Source organism: Lepidothrix coronata, unplaced genomic scaffold, assembly GCF_001604755.1.
Source record: "Lepidothrix coronata isolate B3197 unplaced genomic scaffold, Lepidothrix_coronata-1.0 Scaffold13, whole genome shotgun sequence".
Taxonomy (NCBI): domain Eukaryota; kingdom Metazoa; phylum Chordata; class Aves; order Passeriformes; family Pipridae; genus Lepidothrix; species Lepidothrix coronata.
In genome coordinates, this window is record NW_016690193.1 from 621,130 (window position 1) to 638,364 (window position 17,235).

A 17,235-nucleotide genomic window follows, 5' to 3' on the forward strand; every position below is an offset into this window, starting at 1 on the left:
TCTGAGGAAAAAAACTTAGCTGAAAGCCACAGGTACTTCTCAAGCGGGAGGGGCTGCTTTTCTAAAGAGACTGTATTTATAACGGGTGGCTGGATATCTGCATGCTGGCTCAGTTCCCTGTAGTAAGGAACTGACCACATTACTATTTGCAAACACAGGGTTCACTCAAGTGGTACTAAAAAGAGAAGAGGTGGGGCAAGCAGAGCTTTAAAAAGAAAAGAGGAGTCCGTCCAAGTTTGAATGTAAAAAGCAACTGCATTTCTGAGAAGGACAGTACCTGGAGATCTCACTGCCTGCGCTCCACTGAGAGATGTGGTGAAGTTTTCCAATTTTTAGGACTTAAACAGCAGTTTTGCTTGTTGCAAGGAAATTTGCAATGATCCTTGCGAGCATTGCTTTTAAGCTGTGTTAAATTTGTGGCAGGAGGGTCAGGCATTTCATACTTGGCTTCCAAAAGAGAAAAAAAAAAAGAAACGAAAGAGACAGAGAAAAAAAGCCCTGATGTGTGCAGGGAAGAAATCTCCCAGGAATTTATTCAAGGTTGTAGTCAGACGCAGTAAGGTCTAAAGTGACAAGGAAAGCAAGGCAAAGATAAAACTTGGTATTGTGATAAGATGTCTGAGTGTAAAGTGGGAGATTGCAGAAACCTTTTGGGATTGCACATGTTCATCTTGTCCTGGATATGACTGAATACAAGCTAGTTTTTCTTTAGTGACGGCTCAAAAAACCCCTCAAGATTATGTTTCCCTTCCTTGTTGCTTTTTTGCCGGTGGTTTTTAAAATTGGTTTTGTCAACCTCTCAGCTCTGCAGCACTGGAACTGTCCTAATGGATACAGATTAAAGCCTGAAAACTCTGCTTGTATAGGTAAGTTGCTGAACATTCCCAGATAAAGAAAACTGCATTTGTATTCTCTCAATTTAGCTTTATAATTTTCAAAGAGTTTTTTTACAGATTGCTTGTTGTACTGGCAGAACTGATAAATCAGCTTCTCAATATCTGTTGCTTCTCAAAATGAACAGAGCTCATTTTTTTTTCCAGAAATCAGCACTTGTCTGTCAGTTTAAGTATTAGAAAGCAGGATACATTTTCATATGATCATTAAGAAATCTGAACTGTTCTCTAGTGCACAAAACTCCTTGCTGTAGCTTTTAGTGTCTCTGTAGTTTCAGTACACGTGCATGCATGTATTCATGCTTCTATATATGTAAAATTTGTGTGCAGATGTGTTTTTTTATTTCTATATGCATATAGAAAGAGTATTTTATTGATTATGTGTTAGTATACACTTAGATGTGGGTTAGATAACTTCAAAAACTATTCTTCCTATGCTGATTGGTGCATGTAGATGTGTTCATATTAGTACGACTCTTGCAACACATGAATTGCAGATGTGCTTGATACTGCAGGTTCCTATTCTTTACGAAGTTCAAGACAAAAAATGACAGAATCCTTCTCCCTCCCCTGCTACCTTGAGGTCCAATTTTTTTAAGAAATCCAGAGCCAATGAAGTTGTGGGTTTTGCAGTAAGGAGATAAGGAAATGCTCTGTAAGGATTCAAGCAAACAGACATAATACTTGGATTTAATGCTTTTGCCTTAGATTCCTTGGCTTCTCTTGGCTCTTGGGCTCTGACTCAGTTCTTGTTGTGATTCTAGTGATGTAATAACAGGTGCCTCCTCTGTGCATTCTGCCAAGAAATACCATCTTGTAAGCAGAAAATAAAAGTATGTATGTTAAATGATGTCATATTGAGAGAGGAGGAGCTAGGAATTTTTTGTGTACAAATTATAAACCTGACCGAAGGTTTATCTGAGAGCCAAACACACCTAGGGTGCTTCCACACTGATACTTCAATTTAAATAAGAAGCATACTTCTGAAATTGATCTCCATATTACCACCTCTTACTATGCTTGCTTCACATTAAAAAGCACTCAAAATACACAAACTGGATTCCCTTCAGGCAAACTTAAACCAGGGGGTGTTCCTGTAGAAGAGCATCTACCCTCTCTGCTGTTAATGGCTGTTCAGTCCATGGGACCAGACTAGACCTGGTTGTCTAAAACCTCAGTCTGAAATATATGCAGTGTATATACCATATCCTTAGCTGCTGTTGCACCTTACACAGCCTCTCCTGCAGATGATACTATTCATTAATAGGTACTTTGCTTCCACAAGGGAATTAGGATGTTCATTAGTTATGACTTCTATATTACAGAATTGCCCGATTAAGAGCTCACATATAACGGGAGAATCCTGCTGAGATGAAGGGTATTGATTGGCACTTGTTTAGAGCCAAAAAAGGGCTCTAAATATTAACATGAAAAGTGCTGCAAAGACATATTTTTTTATTTCAGTGAACATATTTCGCATATTGATGCACATTGCTATTTCATTAATGAAGACATAACCTGCCCTGCTTGTCTTTTCTGTTGAAAATTAGCTGCTGTATGAATGGAGGACTCTAGGTAAAGCACCAAAACAGATTGGCCAGTAGCTCAGCAAACTCTCAAAGAAATAGCAATAGAAGAAATCTTCTGCATAAAAGCTAACATTACTATGACATACTCTGAACAATTCCATGACATAGAATAAGTGAAAAATGAGACATGTTAGGGTAATTTTTCAATTACAGACCACTGGATTACAGGGGATTAAGTGAAGGTGAAATTCTGATATGAACTGTAAGACTGAAGGATGCTTTGGTGTAAGAGGTTTCCCTGGCTCTTTCCTCTGTGTATTGGATACACAACTGGTGTTCTGACCAGAAGACTGGACGTATGACATTCTGGTTCAATAACTATGTGAGACAGAGGGTGCAGTGAAAGCAAGTGGGAGGAAGCTGGAGGCAGGCTTTGAAGGTAATACTGGGGATAAAAGTGGTGAGTGGGAGATGTGACTCATACCACTGACTTCTGAACAATGACAGCAAGCTGAATCGTGGCTTGGCGACCATTCTGGGTGAGCTGTAATAGATATACCAATTGTAAAATATTCTTAATCATCTGTGACTCTGGTGGCAACCTGCCAGCCATAAGGACTACCCTGAACTGAGGAGGTGTCTGCTCTCTGTTACTGGTGACTTACCAGAAAGTGTGAAGGCTTTTCTAGATTTGTTTTCCACACTGCCACTACAGACAAAGGTCTGGGCTGTGCTCTTCTTACATTGCTAAATAGCTCACTTCTTAATTAGTTCCTTTTATTTCTCTGGATATTCAAAGATCAAAGACCTCCTCATCCTGTGGAAGTATAATGAAATCTAACCCTAAATGTCACACAGTTTTATACAGTTATTTTAAGAGAGATTATTTGAATCCTGACTTCGTATGTCAAGAGAGGAAAGACTTTTCAGAGGGGCTGAGTCCTACAACAGCAAGGTTTACAGGAGAGAAAGTATGGAAGAAGAGATCACAAGGTCAGAACAACACTAGTCTGGTGAATGAATGCATCAATTTATCGACAAGTTATGGTAGAATTGGAAGCATTTCTACATTTTTTGACATTGCCATTTCGAATTAATAATTTATTTTAAGCTGATATCCGGACTGGGGACTCAGTCACCTTTAAATAACTCGCCTCGTTAGACCCCAGTAAAAACATAGAACCTTCTACCGCTGAAGAAAAATGGTCTGACCTACAAAGGAGCCTACAAAGAAAAAACATATGCATAGTGGATCCCAAGAGAGCTTTGATTTCCAACATATTTGACAATGTAAGCATACGTGGTACACCAGGGGATGGGCCTGTACCTGTTGGAATCTGTTGCCTGTGCCCTCCTGAAATACCACTTTAACAACAGTATTTTTTATTCTGTCACGTTGTATAGACTCTTTCCCTACTCAAGACCAAAAAAGTTTTCCACATGGCACTGTTTATCTGAAGAAGACCCTAGAACAGCCCCTTGCATTATCAATTTTAGAGTAGATACTAACCCCTGTTAGTCTTGGGCTACCCTAGGTAAGTATATTGTCTTCTGGATGCTGCAACACTGGAGGTCTACTTTGGTTTCAGGGCTGACATTAAATACTCACTATGTAAGTTTTGAAAGTGAAGAAAGATAGTTATTTTTAAAAAAACCAACAGTATTGTAAAAAAGTCTCAGAAGAAGGCAAACTAAAACCCACAGTAGTGAAGTTTTGCCTAATCATAGGTTCTTAAACTCTGCACATCTCTACCAGATCCTGACATTAACTGCTCAGTCCTTGTCACTTCTTCAGGACTAACATGCTGCACATTCCAACAGAGCTAGAGCCTGCAATTGAAGGTGACAACTGCAGCTATCTAGGTCAGCTCTTTTGGTCAGATGCTTCTTTCTGTGTCTCAGGTTTTCCTCTTTTCTTTCTTACTGTTCACCTCTCTCCTGCCATGGAGCACGGGAAATGAGTAATATTAAGTTATTACTCTTTGTTTTACATCTTTAAATTTACCCTAATTACCTAAATCCTGGCTTCACTTTGCTCCATACAGCCTTCTGAAGACATGCTGTTAAAACTTCTTGGCTGTATTCTGAGAAATATGAAATGCCAAAACCTTATTAGTTCACAGCTCTCCTTTCTTTGCAAGCATCTCATAAGGAGCAGTAAGAGCCAATGAAATGGGGAACTGCTTTTTCTCCCTCTGTTGTGGCAGGGATAAACCTGATAAGTTGCCACTGTTTCCTTCTGTGTCTCAGAAGAGCAGCAGTCAAGGCGTGTTTGTTTCCTTGTTTTCAGTAGTTATCTTCCAGCTAGCTCACTGCATATAATACTGCCTTGGGGAAAGATACTGCTTGTATTTTTACCAAACAGTATTCAGGAATTCTTGAGCAGGGGTCTGAACCCAGAGACCAATTCATGAGAAGATTCACACTGAATTATCTGGAAATTGGATCCAGCTGAATGTGGAAAAATACTGTCTTCAGCTGTAAAAACTCAGATCAAAATAGGAAAGAGGCAAATATATTACAAGAAAGGACAGAAATGGCATCACACATCACATGATGCTTAATACTGAAAAGGGCTAAGGGGCAGACTCCAGGGCCAATAACTAATACTACAAGACTCATTATTTTCTTCAGGGGAAAATAGCAGTTATTCTCTTTAAAAACAAACTGATTACTTTCTAGTATCTAATTTGAAATCTGATTTTAAAGGGAGCTGGATGACAGCATTTGATGGATGCCTCATGAACTTGGTCTTTGAAAGGCAAACCAGTAATAGTCTGTTGAAAGTTGCATGATCCGAGAAGTAGAGGTCCATGCTGTAGTTAGTAATTTACACATGGAATTTATTTTGAAGATAAAACCTTTTTTTTTTTTCATTCTAGTGAGCAAACACTTGAGATCGGAGTCCAGAAAGTAAAAAAAAAAGATATTGTAGTTCCTGGAGATCTTTTTTGCCCTTTCTCNGATATCTATGAGTGGTTTCTAAATTCCATTTAAATTCTAAATTTGATTCTATTTTATACTTGATAAATAATAAGCTTGCTCTTGCTGTCATATCTGTGATATGATCATCTCTGTGGCTCTGGGCTGAAAGAGTCCAGGAGTTGATAACCACCTTACTGTATTCATATTGTATTTCTTACCATAGTATGGGAGCACTTCACCACCTCTCTCCTCTCAAAAATTGTTAATGATAAGGCTGCATTTTAAGCCTCATTTAAAAGTGGAGAGAAAAGATACTGAGCTATGCATCATCTATTTTATTGTAGTCTGCTGATAGTTGGAGTATCTTTTTCCATTTCTAGTTATTTTCTGTTCTTTGAGCTGTATGCTTTAAACAAAATAGATAAAAGGAATGGGCTGCTTTTTTGTCACCCAGATAAAATTTCATTTTCAACTTTGTTGAAAAGATTATGGTGCTGCTAGATATAGTGGATTGAATTAATCCCCAGTCCAACTTGACAGGAACTAAATTTGTGTGAGGTTATTTGAGTGGATGTATCTGCACATATATATGTATATAATGTAAGTATTTTGGGCCATAATGAAATGCAAGTTCTAGCTCACTGTGGTTTCTCTGTATCCCTGACAGGCATACTAATGGTTCAACCTTCTGCAACCAGAGCCTTTCTCAGGACTCTCAATAAAGTAGTATATTTGTATGCAAAGTCATTGAGAGCTGCCAACATCGTGATGACATGATTCATCGTTTTTGCTGATTCTCAAGGCATTTTTTGCATAAAGAAGCCTTTGAGAACTAAGCAGAACCTCATTCTTTCTTTCAGGGTTGGCTGTCAGGGCACTGCAGACAGCTTTTGTGTTCACTAAGCCGATTTCTTTCACAGGGTAAAGTTCCCACTGGGGGATGTGGTTGCCAGGACACGTAAAACAGCTACAGCAGGATGCAACTCCATGCTTTCCTTTGGCACTAAAAGTGCAGATGAAAGCACTGCTAGTTACACCTGATGGATGGTTTTGTGATCGAGTTCTCTTAAATCTTAAGAAACAGCTTTGTTCTGTTTCTTTTTTTCGTTTGTTTTGGGGTTGGTGTTTTTGGTTTATTGGGTTGGGTTTTGTTTGTTTGTTTGAACTTTAAGCAAAGAAGACAGTGTGTTAAGCATAGGAGTCCCTTCTGTTGCTGATTCCATAAAAGCCAAACATTCACAGTGCTGCTGTGTGTTTCACAATAGCACTGTGTCTCTTGGTTCCTCCTGTTTACCACTGGAAGCGGCATTCTCCGGTGGCCGACCTGCCACTGTGTCCCTGGCCTTTTATTGGGCAGTTATTATTCTTCCATGGTAGCTGTTCTTCAGCTAGAGGGATGGCTTGCTTTTCAGTATGTGTGGGATTTGCTTGATTATGTGAGTTTTGGTGATGATGAAAATGGACAGGTCAATAACCCTGAAATCTTCTCTTCAAGTACAGTTACTGGGGAGACAGTGTAAATTCTTGTAGCCTGATCAATGAGTATACTCTTTCCTGTTTTGTACACTCATATAAAGTTGGAAAATCCATCCTGTAAATAAAAGGTCATTGTCCTCTTACCTTGGTATGTAGCTCAGTAACCTGTGCTTGGTTAAAGCATGTCTTCCCAGTCTGATCCTGACTTTAGAGTATCCTGTGATGTTTTCCATGCCTTCAGGGTTTTTCTGAATAGCTAGTTCCCTTAGTGAATTCCCTTCCTGTTAAAATTTGTATTTAATGTCTGAATTTGATTTCCCTGGCTTCAGTTCTGAGACATCAGTCATTGTTTAATGGTTCCTGATTAGAGTATCTTTTAGAAAATATGCTACTTTTTCTTTGTAAAGGTATTTATTTATGGTGATCAATCTTCTTCCAAATTTCTTTCTGATATTCTAAACATTCTGAACTCTTTAAGTGTCTCACAGAAAATCACTTTTCCATACATTCAAATCAGGCTTTTTATCCTTGTTGTATACACCTTCTAATTTTTTGAGTTCCTTTAACAACCTATATCTGAGAAATACAAACAGCATGCCAATATAATCTGACCACTGCCATTTACAGAAGTAATTTTTTTCCCCCACATCAGTATTTTTTCCTGTGTTTATAGGTGTTTTGATTTGAATTTTCATGCCCACTAACATGGTAAGAGGTCACCTTTCTATCCAGTATGAACACAAATCCTTCTCAGAGAAAGCAGTTCCATATACAATCTGTAGGTCAGGCCTATCTTTTTTTATTCTTATTTAATGTGCTCTTTATTGTGATTGAATAATAGCTCACCAGTGTTTCACATAGCTTAATCAAAAAACCTCTCTCTTTAGCAATCTTATATCCAAACAGTTGCCTTTGTCACCCGTACTTGTGATTTCCACAGAGGAATAACATCAATTTCATTTAAAAGCTACTATTGTCATAAAAGTATTTTGACTAACATAAACTACATTATAGCCTTTATCGACACAGTCTCGCACCTGCTGCGGCACTGGTGACTAGATCAGGTTAACTCTCTGGCATAATCAGTCAGGTACATGGTTTGAAAACTAGTGCTCAGCAAGAGAGAGGTAACTGGTCTTTGTGTCTAGCACCAACAGCAGCTGGACAATGATCTGAGGTCACCAAAGCCCCCCCATATGGGCTATCAGAGAGGCCTTTAGTTTTAATGCCATCCAGACAACGTTTGCTAGGAATATCTAGTTTTAAAATGGTGACCTGGAGCTTGTGGTTTCTGTAGCCCATTAACACTTCTAAGCCAGTCAAACCTTTCTAGAGGGGATTTGGAGGAGTTACTCCTTTAATGCTGTGGAGAATGGAATGTACAATCCTAGTACATGAGGGAAAATATTCTCCTGAAAGCTGATTGTTTGAAGAAAATTGTGGGTTAGAATTAGAGTACTTCGTGGAATTACATTGCTGAAAATATTTCTGCTTTACCTTCGTAATCCATTAAACAGAAATCGGTTGCATGTGCTCTGACTACATTTCATGCACTGCCAAATTAGTTCATCTGCTATTTGGAACATAAGGTTGTGGGAAAACTCTAAAAACAATATGAAACTTTCTCTACTCTGTACAGACACATTAGGTGACTGTAAAGCATTTACATTATTTTTTAACAACTTTGATACTTGACAGAGAAGAAACCCCTAAACACTTCAGATACATATAGTTTCTTAAAGCAGTTAAAGGATACAGGACCCAGAACCATGGTATATCAGAGATCTAGTTGGTTAGCTCTCCTTAAGTTACTGAGAAAGTTTCCTTTAAAGTTTTGTGAGTTGATTACATTGCTGTTCCTTGTAGTTAAGGTGCCATTTCTGCCCTTCTTTAAACTAAGAGAATTCTCACATGACACTCACAGTCCTAGTTTTGGTTGTGAATCAATGTCCTTTAGTGACTTAATCAAATGTGTCTCATTAAAACAAAATTTGTTGATTCTTTTATTCCTGCATATGCAAAGTCAGCTGATAAAACCCAGAACAAAAGCCACTGACATCTAATAGTACTTGGGCAAGGAAGCAGCTGCTCCTTATAGCAGCCCTCACAACAGTTGAAGAAAGTATACAAGAAATATGCCAGCATATGGTACTGCCAGACGTCAAGTACCTTGGAAAGCTGCATCTGTTTTCAGTAGGCACTAAAATTTATCTCAATTTTGTGGGACAATTATCCGTGGTATTGCCAAAGGGATTAATTTCTTTTCCCCTTACTGTAAACAATGCTCCTCAGTAGTAATATTTTTTTTTTGAAAAATAAATTCCTTAATTGAGGGCTTAATTAACAGTTACTGCCTCAACCCTGATAAAACACCATAAATACGTCAAATATCTTTTAATTTCTGAAGGCTCTAGCTTAATCTGCCAGTTAAAAGTCCAGTTTCTAATTAGTTTGCTTGTTGCCTTGGTTTGGGCTTGTTGCTGTCAGAATACAGTGGGAGTTTTAGTGTTTTGTATGTGTGTTTGAGATTTGACTCAAACCAAAATGAGCTCAACATTGAACTCAGTGCTGTGGCAGTCTGCTGCTTTGCTGTTTTGCAAAGTCTGTTAATTTGTTGGCAAAATTATTATTGTTGATAAAGGGATAAAGATTGACGGAAGCAGCTGCGAGCAGCATTTGCATAGCAAATAATAACACAAATCAAGACAAGTCTGTTCCCTGTGTTTGGGCAATTAGAGACCAGAGTGCCCAAACACAAGGGAGAAGGGTAATTTCCCTAGACGTCAAAGGAAACTCAAAAAAACCCCAACACCCTCCAGAATCACTATGAGCATGACAATGGACAAAACAATAATTCAGAAACCAATGCATGAAGGAATACAGCCATCCTCATCTTGCTTTTTTAATGATGGGATATTAAATTTTGTGACCAATTTATTATTAGATAACTATGTCAAAGGTACTCTTTCTCCTTGCTCATGCTGCTCTTCCAAGCTGAATTTTCTTGATCTTTTTCAAATGCCTGTTTCAGATATTGATGAGTGCCTTGAAGGTGGTTTGGGAACCTGTGGCCAAACCTGTATCAATATTCCAGGATCCTACGTCTGCTCTTGTTTGCCTGGCTACTCTTTGGATATTGACAAACGGTCTTGCTATGTGAATGGTAAGGTCACTTTCTTTTTTGATGACTGAAAAAGAGATTTAGGGATTTAGTTAGCTTTATTTTTCAAAGTGAACCATGCCTGCTGGTCCCTGCTGGACAGCGACTGGGGTGCTCTGGTTCACTGATAAAAAAAGCCTGTCTCCTACTCTGTGGGTAAGTGGCAAGGCCAAAAGTGGGTGCCACAGAAGAATGATGGTGAAGAATGAAAAGTATAGTGGTGAAAAGATGAATGAAAATATGAAAATATGGAAACAAATAAAACTAAACAATTATTTCCTGTTTAGCCTTCTCTGCGTGCTCAGAACTGTAAACTCTCTTATCCCATTCTAACTACTTCCAGGAAGACGTGGCAGTACAAAAGATTTTACTACCTTAGCCTCTTTCAGTCTAGTGGTGTTGATGTCTTTCCAGTGTGTCTAGGTTTTAGGGGCAGTGCTGTGAAACTGTAAGCAAGAAGCCCTTATTTTTGGTTTCATCCATCAGCAGTGTCTTAAAAAACATGAGTGCTACTATACGTTATCTCTCTCCCTTGCTCTGTCCTTAGCTATTTAAAAATAAATTTATTTTAAAATGTGGAAGATGCATGTAATTTTAACAGGTTTTAGCTCTTCTAAGAGAAAAATATTCACAGTTGTGGCCTTTGAATAACTTTCATTTTGCCCTCAACTGATGCTACCCTGGGAAAAAAATCAAGTTGGATTTTACTGATTGGTTTAACCCTATATTTGCATCTAGAGTATGAGGTGGGAGTGCTCTGGAGTACACCTCTCACATCTCCACTTTTGTTTCCCAAATGCCTGGCTTTGATTCATGTCTGGGTTATGCCACAGCTCCCTCCTGATCCAGAATCTCAGAGGTTTTTTTTTTTGACTAATATTTACCTGGGACTCTTGCTAATGCAGAGATGGGATGTGATAAGGCATTTTTCTGACCTGAGAAGTAGGAGACAGACTTGAGTCCCTACGCATGTAGCCTTTGGGACCATGAACATAACCAAAAATATTCCATATAGCTCCAAACTGCCACCAACACAGTTACTTCAGTTACCCCTAGAACCTTCATAATTATCAGCTACATGTGACTCGTAAAAAACCCAAACTGGATTTTTTATAGTCCTGCCTAAACATCTCTGGTCCCTTAAATAGAATGTTCCTATTTTTAAAAATCAGATCTTTTGTGAACTCTTCACTTCTGAACTGAAGAGACGTGAAAACAAACATGTTACTTAACTGCACTATTTGTGCACAGGTATCTTTCAAAGAACAATCCTACCTTCATATTGGAGGACTTCAACTTTTTAACACGTTATTACTAATATTTATAGTAACAGTAGAAAGTGACTGATGGAAATACGGTGATGGATAAGGAGCCCTTATGCTAGGTATAAACCCTTCTGGGGGATGCACCAAGTGAAATACCGTTGTGTTTTAAAGACAGGAAGCTCTTTGGTGCAGATATTGTTTACGTGATCATTAAACTGCAAATCTGCAATAAAAAAAATTTGTTTTAGTTCCTGTTCCACTGGCAGCCCTCATTCATAGTCACCTGATAGGAAATTCAGAGAATGTAAAGGACAAAACCAAAGTGTATAAATGCTCTTGATCAACTAATTGGCAAAAATGCAGGCATTGCAGCTGCCAAATTCCTTAGATAAATCAACCTCACTACACTTTACTGTTCATTTACCATTTATGTGAAGCAAATCTTCATAATTCAAATATGGTCACATGGGGTTGCTCAGTGCAAATAACAGCAGAAAAAAGGGAGTCATTAAAATCCTAGAAGTAGCTGCTATAATTGGATGATAGCTTTAAACCTGAGATACAAACCACTCTGCTAGTATAGAAACAATGTGCTGATCATCTTCACTGGGTTCCCCTCTGGGCACAAAAGAAAATTACATCTTGGGTGCTTGTCAGAACTTTGTTCACTTGAAGAAATCAAAATTGGTCTCAATCCTCTGCTTTGAAAGGAGTTGTCAAACAACTTTGCAACTATGATGAAGGCAGAGCATCTATCTAATATTTGTAAAGTGCTACTTGTTGAGTTTAAAGCATTGGGTTTCATGTTAACAGTAAAGATATTTAGTTAAAAAAGATATGAACCTGGTCAATAAAACCAGTTTAATTTTCAAAAATTTATGTGCAAGAAAACTGGTGATAGGGCAGTCTTGGTGATATGGTGCTCTATGGTGATACCCTAAAAATAACAAAGGATTTGACAAAACTTGGAGTGGTGTAATCAGCAGCCCCAGTCATTATGCCACGCTAATTGTATTTCTATACATATCACCTGGTTTAAGGTTGCATCAAGGGTATTGGGACCATCCTAGTTGCTCATCACTTTCAACCTTAATTGGTTTTCTAGAATTTGGGGCATAATTGGAGCACTTTTTATTTTAATGTATTTTAAGTTACCCTTCACTCAGTATGAATACAGTTTTTGTCTGGAAGGAGTTGATGCTGTTGAGTTTTAAGTACAAGTCTTTTGTTTTCCTTCAGCCCTCTGTATGCATAAGAAACATCTACAATCTTTAGCTTTTTCATTTGCCCTGTATTGGAATCTTTAATTTTCCTTTTTGAATAGTTAAAGTGAGGCTCCAGGCCACCTCTATGTGATAAATTCTTGCTATAGCACAATAATTTGAAGTGGTCTTCTACCTGGAGACACATCCATGACAAAACTCTTCCAACCTCAGCTGGCAAGCATGCAGTGATTGTTCTGACCTCTGACTAGGCTGTAGGATTTGGGATTAGTGGTAACAACCATTGCAGTCTCAGTTTCCTAAGTCAGATTTTTGACCTAATTTTCAATATTACATATGAAAGGATCATTACATTTCTATCTTATTGGTTCTCTGTGATACACCTATCTCTGTAATAGAAAACTATTATTAAAATATGAGATAGATAGATCCTGAAGTTTCTCTTTGACTAGTATACTGCTGATGAGAACTTAATGCAGCAAAAATGCAATTCTTATCAATTAATTGGTCTCTTTTTGTTTTCTCCACACCAGACCCTGCACCATTCCTGCTTTTTAGCCATGGAAATGCCATCTTTAGAATTGACACTGAAGGGACCAATCACGAAAGATTGGTTGCTGATACTGGTCCATCAACACTTATGGATTTTCATTATGTAGAAGAGAAAGTGTATTGGGTAGACTCTGAAAGGAGACTACTTCAAAGAATTCACCTGAATGGCACAAAACAAGAGGTAGAGTACTCAGTTCTCTGGAATTCTTCAAGTTAATGGGTGTAAAACCCTCTATGGAAACCACCTGCTCTTTAGGTACAATTCTGCCTTTACTGTTCATTGATTAGCACTTTATTTTTGCTGTTGTAATAGTTCTGATCCTGAATCTAGGCTGTTTTACTGGCATTCACATTTAGTACATTCAGTATTTTCTGTGGATGAAGGAGAGTTAAAAATGAAGGAAAGAAAATTCAGACAAACTAATTCAGACTAATTGTAGACATTAATGTTTCTATCAGTTTTAAATTAATCTCTGGCATTATGGAACTTTGTCCTCCAGCAAAAGCTGACACAAATGCTATGAGAAGAATGTGTTTCAATTCCTACTCATTTTTTTCTCAAACCTTTCATTGGTTTCTATGGTTGCATAAAAGCTTCTTTTGGCACTTCATCCTTTGTTCAGAAAAAACCATGCAGTTCATTGCATCTGATTAAGAAGGGCAGACAGGCTGTTGTGGCTGAACTTTAATGGTGTAAGGGCCTTCTTTGAGAGAGATTGTCTGTGTTCGTGTACTCATGCGGAGTCTTCATTGATGTATTTTCACTAACTTTTAAGGATCAGAGCCCAGCAACAGTGTGTTAGGAAGTCTTCCATATGTAACAGTACAGGTCTGGGTGCTTCACAGTGTGTGAAATGCAAAAAGTTGTAGCGAAAAGATTACTCCAGAGTATTTCTTGAACAGAACAGTTTCTCCTTTTGCAGGGTGTCTCTCTTTTCAGAGGGGGTATGTGTAAGTACAAAGACCAAATGAAAGTGATGAAAGAATAAGAAATAGCTACAGGTCTGAAAGAAAATGAAGCAAGCAAAGGAATGAAATAGAAAGTTTCAGTCTGGCATTTTATTCCCTATAATGAAAGCCAAGTTTGGAGTAGTCATCAGGATATCTCTTGTCAACTCTTTTTTTTGTTGTTGTTTACAGAGACTATGCTACATAGACAAAGGCATTTCAGGATTTGCTATTGACTGGATAAATCAAGATATTCTCTGGGCCAATAGACAGAAAGGAACCATAGAATTGACAGACATGAATGGGAAGAAACGTCGAGTTCTTCTAAGAGATGTTGGTCATCCCACAAGGATTATCATTGATGCTGAACAAAGGTAATTTTAAATGGATTAGTAATTTCATTGAAATGGACTCCAAATATGCAAGGTACTATGATTGCAGTTTCATGGAATCACAGAAATGGATTGTAAGGGGACAAAAAGATCATCTAGTTCAACCCCTATGCCATGGGCAGGGAAACCCTTCACTAGACCAGGTCACTCAAAGTCCCATACAATCTGGTTTTGGAACACTTCCAGGGATGAGCATCCACAGCTTCTCTGGACAATGTGTTCCAGTGTCTCACCACCCTCTCAATAAAGAATTTCTTCCTAATATTCAATCTAAACCCACCCTCTTTCAGTTCAAAGCCATTCTTCCTTGTCCTGTCACAACATGTCCTTGCAAAAAGTCCCTCTTCATCTTTCCTGTAAGCCCCCTTTAGCTACTGGAAGGATGCTATAAGGTTTCCCTTGAGCCTTCTCTTTTCCAGGCTGAACAACCCGAAATCTCTTAGCCTTTCTTCATAAGAGACCTCTGATCATCCCTCTGATCATCTCTGTGGCCCTCCTCTGGGATCAGTCCAATAAGTCTATGTTCTTCTTAGGTGGGGTCTCAAAAGAGCAGAGGGGGAGAATCATGTCCCTCTATCTCCTGGTCACACTTCTTTTCATGCAGCTGAGGACATGGTTGGCTTTCCAGGCTGTAAGTGTACATTGCTGAGTCTCGTTGAGCTTCTTATTCACCAACATCCCAAGTCCTTCTCCTCAGGGCTGCTCTCTACCCACTCTCCACCCAGACTGTATTTGTGCTTGGGATTGTCCTGACCCAGGTGTAAGACCTTGCACTTGGCCTTGTTGAACTTCATCAGGTTCACACAAGCTCACCTCTCAAGACTGTCAAGGTCCCTCTGGATGGTATCCCTTCCCTACAGTATGTTGACTGCACCACACAGCTTGGTGTTTGTTAGCAAGTTATCTGAGGGTGCACTCAATCCCACTGTCCATTACACTGACAAAGATGGTCCCAATACCAATCCCTGAGAAATGCCACTTGCCACTGGTCTCCACTTGGACATTGAGTATTGACTATAGCTCTCTGAGTGCAACCATTCAGCCAATTCCTTATCAACTGAATGTTCCATCTGTTAAATCCACGTCTCTCCAGTTTAGAGAGAAGGATGTCGTGCTGGATAGTGTCAAATGCTTTGCACAAATCCAGGTAGATGACATAGAACACTCTTCCTCCTCCTCTGTCCCTTGGAGGAGGAAGTTATCATCAATATATTCCAGGAACCTCCTTGATTGCTTATGCCCTGCTGTGTTGTCCCTCCAACAGATATCAGGGTGCCTGAAGTTCCCCGTGAGGACCGGGGCTTGTGGATGTGAGGCTGCTTCTATTTGCCTATAGAGGACCACATCCACTCAGTCTTCCCAGTCAGGTAGCTTGTAGCAATAATGTAACCTGATCCTCTACACCTTTTAATCCTGACCCATAAACTCTGCATTGGCTCCTCATCCATCCCCAATTTGAGCTCCATGCACTCCAGCTGGTTGCTGACACAGAGTCAGTCTCCCCTGTCTGTCCTTCCTAAAGATCCTGAATCCTTACATTCAAACACTCCAGTCATAGGAGCCATCCTACCATATCTCCATGATGCCAATATCACAGCCCTTCAGGCATGTGCCTATGGTGATAGCATTGCTAATATTCTTCAGAGTCTTGCCATTTGAGTGGGATTTAAGGCCTGGACATCAGCTTGTGTATTTTTTTTTCCTGATTTATTTTTCAATGTAGCATTTATCTATCTTGGAAATATTCACAGTCCTCACACCCACTCTCAAACGCCATTGAAACACATGTTACAAATGGCATTATAGGGATGTATTTCCTGAATGTATGTGAAAGTTTGGGGAGACTCAAGTGTGGATATTCACCTAGGTGTGATTCACTGTGCATAAAAGCTGTACTCATGTGCTAACAGGGAGACCACTAAGACATTAACAAACTGTAAAGAAAGTAGAGTCCAAGAAATCTAACTTCATTTTTATGCCCTATGGCAATTTGCTTGTATGAAAACTATTGAGGGCTCTATTTTTATTGTGAAGTGAAAGAAAATCCCCAGTATGTTTACATGCACAGGCCTAAACGTGGGTTAAATCTACATTAGCAATGTCTTTCTCCAAACATGTGCAACTCTCAAGTAATGAAGGTCAATGTGATATAGTAATAATAGAGTTTTTCTTAGAATATGTGTCTGGCTATTACCAGTGATAGGATTTTTGTTTTAGGAACAATAATATAATTATTGCTATAGATTGTTTTACATTTTTGATGGTGTTTAGAAATGCCAAAAAATAAGGATTAAGTCTAAAGATGGCAAATAAAGGCTGGCAATTACTCAAGCTGTTTTCTAATCTTAATTTTTCTTCTGTCTTTCTATTTGCAAAAGCTGTGCACAGAGACTGTAACTTCCTTTGTTTCTTAATTTCCTTATCTGTAAAAAGTGAATCCTCACATTAGTCCAAACTTTCAGAGTAGTGACATTTCTTAAATGACAGGTGCTAGAGAAATGCAACTAAATATTAATAAACTGTTTAAAAATGGCAGAATAAAATTGGGCTGACCTGGAAATGTGTTTGCACTTATACATTAATACCTGTCATTACTATAGACTATGTAACAGTGAGGAAAAGCTGTAAGGCAGAGGCTGATTCTTTCTACTGGTTTAATATAGTCCTTTGCCAGATCTAATATATTTGGGGCCCTTAAAAAAATTATAAATATAAACACAGTAAAGGTGGTTTTATGCTACATTGTTTTGTGCATATAAATCCTGCAATTTTATGATGATAGGTCAAAACAATGTTGTTTCTTGGAATTTTTGTCCACAAGAAACCCAAGGAAAGAATCTAAACCCAAACATTAAAAAATAAAATACATGTG

General features: G+C 38.6%; 1 protein-coding gene across 1 annotated transcript in view; it reads left to right on the top strand.

Annotated features, from left to right (window-relative positions):
• Positions 1-252: 252 nt before the first annotated feature.
• The window catches only part of EGF (epidermal growth factor), a 57,866-nt gene continuing 40,883 nt past the window's right edge, over positions 253-17,235 (top strand). The window contains exons 1-4 of the mRNA XM_017805774.1: positions 253-866; positions 9,855-9,986; positions 13,005-13,204; positions 14,164-14,345. Coding sequence (XP_017661263.1) covers positions 740-866; positions 9,855-9,986; positions 13,005-13,204; positions 14,164-14,345 — 641 coding nt within the window. The 5' untranslated portion in view covers positions 253-739. The remainder of the gene's footprint in view (positions 867-9,854; positions 9,987-13,004; positions 13,205-14,163; positions 14,346-17,235) is intronic.